The following is a 7952-nucleotide window of genomic DNA, read 5'->3' as shown; positions in this document are numbered from 1 at the left end:
GATGCGGCATTTTCTAACCCAAACATATTAGCCAACCGGCTCAAAGAAATTGTGTGGTCCCGGTTCATTAGACGAAAACTAAGGGTAGCCACCAAATTTGTCTGAGGGTGCTTGCTAATTCTTAAGCTACTCAAAAATTCCCATGTAAGTCGAGGGTAAGTATATTCATGCATGTGGTACATTCCCTTCATTCCTACCCCGGTGAAAAGAGCTTCCGTCTCCCTAGCTAACCCTAGGGTCGATAAAGACGGATGATGTAAAAACTTTGTAGCGGTAAGGGGACGATTTTTAAAAAGGATAAACTTACCCTTTTGAGTTTGGGTGGCAAACTCGACCGATGGGAAATCCGGGTCCGGGTTGGTATCGTTGGCGGCGCGCTCAATAAGCTCCGCTTGAGCCCGTGCAACATCAGCTCTTGAAGATTAGAGGGGATTTGGTGAAGTTTGATTGAGATTAGAGGGAGTTTGAGGGAATTTTGAGGGAAAATGATGGAGAAATGAAGCAGGAATGAAGGATGAATGTGTTGAAATGAGGAAAATTTGGGGTTAAAATTGTTTTAATTCGTGGTCTACGTGTGCGTTGTGCTGGTCTGCAGACCGGCAGCCGGTCTGCCAGCTGAGCACACTCCCCTTTTTCAAATTTTTCGAATTTTCCCTCAAATAAGTTTGTTCTCGCTACCGGTGGACGAACCGGCTGCCGGTCCACCGGTAGAACACTCCCCCTCATCATTTTTGCACAACTTGACCCCTTGACCTGTGTGTCCTGCCGGTGAGCCGGCTGTCGGCCTACCGGCAGAACACTCCTTCTCTTCAACTTCATCAACTTTCTCAAGTCTTTATGCGTGTCATGCCGGTTGCCGGCAGAACACGCTCATTGATCTTCATTCTTCAATTATCCAAAATGTAATGTTGTCCCTACCGGTGAGCCGGCTGCCGGCCTATCGGCAGAACACACATACACTTTAATTTCCCCAGAAATAAATTGGGCTCAGTGCCGGTAGGGGCACCGGCTGCCGGTCTACCCGCAGAACCCACTCTTCAGCTCTTTTTCAACAGTTTTCCTTCAACTTGTTCAATTTTCATTAACTCAAAAATCGAGATTTTTCGTTTGACCTTGGGACTCGTGTTTTCCACAGTTAAGTCGATGCATCATGTCGGGATTTCGGGTCAAACGAAATGAAGCTTGTTTTCCTCATAGGTGACCTCCGTCACCAATCCAAAGTTGACAAATTATGGTTCCAAAGCTCTCATTAGCTACCTAAAATGCATGCTATATACAAATTGCATGGGTTGCCTCCCATGTAGCGCCCTTGTTTTATGTCGTAGGCTCGACGAAGTCATGAATTATAATCAAGTATGGAGAAGGTAGGTATCGATGGAGCTTATATTCTTCATGATGGGTGCTCCGACAATCTAATGCTTAAGCCTTTGTCCATTTACTTTGAAAGCTTGGTCTCCATCGGATATTTCAATCGACCCATGGGGAAAAACTCGGACCACGGTGAAAGGTCCAGACCATTTTGACTTTAGCTTCCCCGAAAATAGCTTGAACCTTGAGTTAAAGAGGAGAACCAAGTCTCCCACCTTGAATTCCCTCCTTAAAATAGCCTTGTCATGGAAATTCTGTCGTCTTCTCCTTGTATATCCTTGAACTCTCATATGCATCGAGGCGAAATTCCTCCAACTCATTCATGTCAAGAAGCCTTTTCTCTCCCGCTTTGTTCAAGTCAAAATTCAAGAATTTTACCGCCCAAAAGGCGCGGTGCTCCAACTCAACGGGGAGATGACAAGGCTTACCTTAAACCAACCTAAAAGGCAAAGTGCCAATAGGAGTCTTGTAGGCAGTTCTGTACGCCCATAGAGCATCATCTAGCTTCATTGACCAATCTTTTCGAGACCTTGCCACGGTTTTCTCAAGAATAGACTTAATTTTCCGGTTAGAGACCTCGGCTTGCCCATTTGCTTGGGGGTGATAAGAAAGACTTCTTCTATGTTGAACCCCATATTTCTTGAGCAAAGCTTCAAAGGTCTTCTTATGAAAGTGCAAACCTCTATCACTTATGAGCACCCTTGGTACTCCAAATCTTGGAAAAATCGTATTCTTCAAGAACTTGCTAACCGACTTGGCATCACATGTCTTGGTAGGAATTGCCTCTACCCACTTACTCACATAGTCTACCGCCACAAGTATGTACTCGTATCCATAAGAGGAAGGATAGGGGCCTTGGTAATCAATCCCCCATACATCAAACAATTAAACCTCTAGGATGTAATTCATTGGCATCTCATGCCTCCTTGAAATATTACCGCTTCGTTGGCACTTGTCACATCCCTTGACATAGCTTGCCACATCATGAAATAGGGTAGGCCAATAGAAACCGCATTGGAGCACCTTTGCGGCGTTTTTTCGTGAACTTACATGCCCTCCACTTGGCATGTCATGGCAGTGAGAGATTATCGGCTTCACCTCTTCACTTGGAATGCACCTTCTAATTATCCCGTCCGCACAAGATTTGTAAAGGCATGGTTCCTCCCAAAAATATTGCTTTAGATCATGAAAAAATTTCTTCCTCTTATGGGAGTCATAGTCATGTGGGATGACCCCGGATACCAAGTAATTGACATAATCCGCGTACCTAGGGACATCCATTAGAGCAAGAGCGAACAATTGATCATTCGGTAAGGAATCATCAATTGGTAGTCCATCCTTTACATTTTCATGGAATAGCCGAGAGAGATGGTCGGCTACTACGTTCTCCACACCTTTCTTGTCTCTAATTTCAATATCAAACTCTTGAAGCAAAAGTATCCACCGGATCAAGCGTGGTTTTGATTCTTTCTTGATTAGCAAGTGCCTCAACGCCATATGATCGGTATGTACTATTACTTTAGAGCCTACCAAGTAAGAACAGAACTTGTTCATAGCATAGATAACCGCCAAAAGATCCTTTTTGGTGGTTGTGTAGTTTGCTTGAGCTTCATCCATGGTTTTGCTTGCATAGTATATGGCATGAAGCTTGCCATTCTTCCTTTGTCCAAGCACCGCTCCCACCGGTACATCACTAGCATCGCACATCAATACAAAATGTTCTCCCTAAGTGGGAGGTTGCATAATTGGAGCGGTGATGAAAGCTTCTTTCAACCTATTAAAAGCATTCAAACATTCATTAGTAAACTCAAAGGGCACATCTTTGCCAAGTAACAATGTTAAGGGTCGGGCAATCAAAGAAAAATCCTTGATAAATCTCCGGTAAAAACCGGCATGCCCTAGAAAACTTCTAACTCCTTTGACATTTGTGGGATGGGGTAAAATTTTAATCACTTCGATCTTGCCTTGATCCACTTCTAAGCCTTTACTTGACACAACATGACCCAAAACAACCCGGATGTCACCATAAATTGACATTTCTCCCAATTCAAGACTAGACCGGTTTCTTGACGCCTTTTTAAGACCTTACTCAAATTAGCCAGACATCCATCAAATGAGGTGCCTACAACGGAAAAATCGTCCATAAACACCTTCATTATATCCTCAACATATTCGGAAAATATAGCTAGCATACATCTTTGAAATGTGGCCGGCGCATTGCATAGCCAAAAGGGCATGTGCCTATAGGCAAAGGTACCAAATGGGCATGTGAAAGTTGTTTTTCCTTGGTCATTAGGGTGAATCGGGATTTTGAAAAACCCGAAAAACCCATCTAGGTAGCAAAAGTGAGAGCGTTGGGCAAGTCTTTCCAACATTTGGTCAAGGAAAGGGAGGGGGAAATGGTCTTTCCTAGTCACCTTAGTGAGGCGTCTATAGTCTATACACATTCTCCACCCGGTTGTGATCATTGTTGGGATTAGCTCATTCTTGTCATTGGTGACTACCGTGACCCCGCCTTTCTTTGGTAGAACATGCATCGGGCTCACCCATGCACTATCGGAGATAGGGTAAATGATACTTGCATCATAGAGCTTCAACACCTCCTTCCTTACCACTTCTTTCATTGCGGGGTTAAGGCGGCGTTGAGGCTCAATAGAAGATGCACCCTCATCCTCCAAGTGAATGCGATGATTGCAAAAAGAAGGGCTAATTCCCTTGATATCATCAATTGAGTACCCAATGACATCCTTAAATTTTTTCACAACATCAAGTAACTTTTGAAGTTCGGTGTCATTGAATGCACTATTGACAATAATGGGGTAAGTGTCATTAGGGCCAAGGAAAGCATGTTTAAGAGTAGAGGAAAGAGGTTTCAACTCCACTTGTGGAGGCGTAGATCTCTCCTCTTTTTTACCATCCCTTCTCAAGCTCTCAAATTCCTTGTCCGGGTCTTCTTCAATTGTTGCTTCCATGGCCAAAGCATACTCCCGATGCTCCTTGCAATCTTTTACCTTGCCCTCAAGGAATCCTTGCAAACCCTTGTCATCATCAAATTTCTTCATGTCAACCCATTCCTCTACCATGTCAATCATGTAGCAAGACTTTTCTTCCGAAGGCTCCTTCATAGCCTTGTTCAAGGAGAATTCTACCTTTTCTTCACCAACTTGAAGAAAAAGCTTCCCATTTTTCACATCAATCATGGCACCCCCCGTGGCAAGGCAAGGGCGCCTCAATATGATGGGAATGTTTGAGTCTTCGGGGATATCCATTACATAGAAGTCACAAGGGAATTCAAGCTTCCCCACCTTGCGTGGGATATCCTCCACAAGACCAATTGGGTATCTTACCGACCTATCCGCGAGTTGAAGAGAAACCCTTATTGGGGAAATCTTATAATCCTTCAATTTCTTGAAAATCTTGATAGGCATAAGACTAATGCTTGCCCCCAAATCACACAAGGCTCTCTCAATATGCACGGTCCCAATTTTGCAAGGTATGGAAAAGCTCCCCGGAACTTCAAGCTTTTGTGGAAAATCATTCATTAGAATGGCGCTACACTCCTTGGATAAATTCACCATTGTTGTTGGACTCAAGGAATTTTTGTTTGAAATTAGCTCCTTCAAGAATTTTCTATAGCTTGGTATCTCCTTGATGGCATCAATGAAGGGCATGGTAATGTTGATTCCCTTCATCATGTCCATGAACTTTCCATATTTTTGTTCAAGCTTTGCCCTTGCCAACCTTTGTGGAAAAGGAATTGGTGGCACATAAGTTCTCACAACTTGTTGTTTGGGCTCTTCTACAATCTTTGTGGGTTCATCAATTACCTTTGGAGTCTCCACAACAATCTCCACAATATCATCATCAACCTCTTTTTCTTCCATCACTTTGGTGGTTCAACCACATCGTCCAGTTTGCTACTCTTTCTTTTCTTGATGAATACTCGGTCCTCCAACTCTCTCCCGCTCCTCAAATGAATAGCATTTATAGTTTTTGGATTCTCCTCGGTTTTACCCGGAAATTTCCCACTTGAGGCTTGTAATTGGCTCACTTGAGAAGCCACTTCGGAGATTTGATTGTCCGTCATTCGTTGAGAGGCTTGCACTTGAGTTCTCAATTGGTTGATAGAGGAAGTTGTCTCCTCTTGTTTTTGAGTGGAATGGTTGATGAATTGTGTTTGAGTGTTGACGAGTTGGTTATGAGAATTCATCAATTGCTCCATCATGAGATCCATGTTTGACTTAGGTTGGGTGGATTGTTGAAAAGGTTGGGAATTTTGTTGGAAAGGTGGGTTGTTTGGTGGATTGAGTGGTTGAAATTGTTGTCTTGGTTGGAAGGATCTTCCTTGGAAACCCAGTGGACCTTGGTTGAATGTTGAATTCGGTTTTTGAGCTTGAAAGTTTGGTTGTTGTGATTTTTGTTGGAAGGTGGGGTTTTGGACATTTTGTGAGCCATAGGAAAAATTCGGATGGGCTCTCATTCCGGGGTGGTATTGGTTGTTGTTAAATGCTTGCTTTGCCGGACTAGACTCCCACACTCCATTCACTTGCTCTATGCAATTGCCCTCTCCTACCATCAAAGGACACTCATTTGGTGGATGTCCTTGATCTCCACAAATTTGACAACTATAAACTTGGTTCCTCATAGAAGAAGAGTTGCTAGATGTGTTGTTTGAACTCATCAAGGCAACTTGTTGCTTGAGCTCTTCTATTAACCCTTTAACCTCAACATTGTTGGCCGACTCAACGGTTGACTTTCCTTTTCTTTTGTGCCTATCATTGTTCCAATGAAAAGTACCAGAGGCCATTTCCTAAATAAGCTCCTTGGCCATCTTGTGGTCAATTTTGTCTAATGCCCCCTTTCCCGAGCCGGAATCAAGGTTCATCTTCATTTCATTGCTCAACCCCTCATAAAAGTTGTTGATCAACTCATCGTCTCCAATCCCATGATGAGGACACAACCTTTGGAGCCCCTTATACCTTTCCCATGCCTCGTAAAGGGTCTCATCATCTTGTTGAGTGAATCCTTGAAGTTCACTCTTGATCCTTGCGGTTCTTTGTGGTGGGAAGTATTTGTTTAGGAAAGCCTTGGAGACATCATCCCAAGTCCGAAGAGAATCGGGCTCAAAACTCTTTATCCACTCCTTGGCACTCCCCCTTAAGGAGTAAGGGAAGAGCCTAAGGTGGATGGCATCCTTCGACACTCCATTTGCTTTGAACATGTCACAACTATCCAAGAATTCATTGAGATGTTCGTTGGGGTTTTTGGTGGCTCCCCCTCCGAATTGGTTTCCTTGGACTACTTGTAACAAGGTAGCCTTCACATCAAAGTTGTTGGCTTGAATAGGTGGCTTGACAATACTTGGGTGCACCACCTTTCTCGGAGCCAAATTATCCCGCATAGGAACCGCGGCCATGATGTTAGATTCTTCAACTACTCCAAAAGGATTCTCAAACACTTCAAAAGTTACTTCTTGATCACTTTCTTCTACCGATCGTATGTCTAGAAAACCCCTCCTTCTAAGAGAATTATGTCTTCTTGCCGTAGCTTCAATTTCAAGGTCTATAGGATATGTTGGTTGACCTCGTCTTTGCCGCCTACTCATGCAAAAGACCTAAGCACTCGAAAGAAAGGATTAGTAACAAAGGACCTAGTCTAAACTAGAATGAAAACAATTAATATCTAGCCGTACTCCCCGGCAACGGCGCCAAAAAGTTGATGGTTATCAAATTAAACCTCGCAAGTGCACGATTTGTCGTTCTACACTTTTGAGGGTCGATCCCACAAGGAGTTGGTAGACTACTAATCGTTCTAATTCCCTAGTTTAGCTAAGTTAAACGATAATCGGGTAATGGTAGTAATCTAACACTAAACTAGCAAATAAAGAGGCAATTAAACAAGACAAGCAAAATCAAGCTAAAAGAGATTAAGAGTTAATCAAATGATAGGAAAGGCTAGAAGTCGGTTCTCCCACGACTATTCATAATTCTACATAGCAATTCCCTAGGCTAATCTTAAGGGGTAGAAAGGTAAGGGAGAGATGGCTCTAATTCACCTACTACCTCCCTCTCGGGCTCATAATAGGACACTAGCTCTACCCACCAACCCCCCTCTCGGGTTCGAAGGTCGGAATCCCTAACTCAACACCCGACTACCCCAAAAACATGCATTTTTCCAAGGTGGTCAAGTATTTGGTCAAGGTCACTAAGTACTCATCGTATTCCGGGTCATCCCACTTCTCCTCTCGGAGGTCGATTTCAAACGCTAGCCTAGAGGTACCCTCCCTTGGTTCTCCCTTTCGGTCTCAACCTAGGTTAGTGATAAGACCAATTTCCGGGTATCCAATTTACAACCTAACCAACTCTCGTTGGTGGATAAGGGTTACAAATCGACGCTACCCAAAATTAATCCATAAACCATGTCATTCCTCTAAACTACCCTCACCAATTTCCCCCAACAAATTAGCCTTTATGAGAATCAATTAGTGAAATTACTCATGTCGGGTCAAACCGAGTCCTAGAAGAAGACTACTTACTAATCATGTTTCTAAAAGCAATAGAGACAATAAGATGGATTCTTTAGGC

The 7952-nt window shown here is 43.3% G+C and overlaps 1 protein-coding gene and 1 non-coding gene across 2 annotated transcripts; one reads left to right on the top strand and one right to left on the bottom strand.

The window, feature by feature from the left end:
* Positions 1-1797: 1797 nt before the first annotated feature.
* LOC141649272 (uncharacterized) lies at positions 1798-5252 on the bottom strand. Its single transcript, XM_074457967.1, has 3 exons — positions 3786-5252; positions 2307-3093; positions 1798-2222 (listed from the first exon to the last, which is right to left on the bottom strand). The coding sequence occupies exons 1-3, from the start codon at positions 5250-5252 to the stop codon at positions 1798-1800; spliced, it is 2679 nt and encodes an 892-aa protein (XP_074314068.1).
* Positions 5253-6308: 1056 nt separating this feature from the next.
* LOC141650033 (small nucleolar RNA R71) lies at positions 6309-6415 on the top strand. The gene has a single exon (XR_012546097.1). It is a non-coding gene; the product is annotated as a small nucleolar RNA R71 (small nucleolar RNA).
* Positions 6416-7952: the final 1537 nt, after the last annotated feature.

This window comes from Silene latifolia, chromosome 3 (assembly GCF_048544455.1).
Source record: "Silene latifolia isolate original U9 population chromosome 3, ASM4854445v1, whole genome shotgun sequence".
In the NCBI taxonomy this organism is placed as follows: domain Eukaryota; kingdom Viridiplantae; phylum Streptophyta; class Magnoliopsida; order Caryophyllales; family Caryophyllaceae; genus Silene; species Silene latifolia.
Note: the sequence above shows the minus strand (reverse complement) of the source record. Positions and strands in the feature narration are given on the sequence as shown.

Coding starts and splice junctions, on each gene's coding strand:
- LOC141649272 (XM_074457967.1), bottom strand. CDS start 5,252: ATGGAAGAAAAAGAGGTTGATGATGATATTGTGGAGATTGTTGTGGAG. Junction 3,094..3,785: donor ACTATAGACGCCTCACTAAG/GTGACTAGGAAA, acceptor CCTCCCACTTAG/GGAGAACATTTTGTATTGAT. Junction 2,223..2,306: donor TGACAAGTGCCAACGAAGCG/GTAATATTTCAA, acceptor TTGATTACCAAG/GCCCCTATCCTTCCTCTTAT.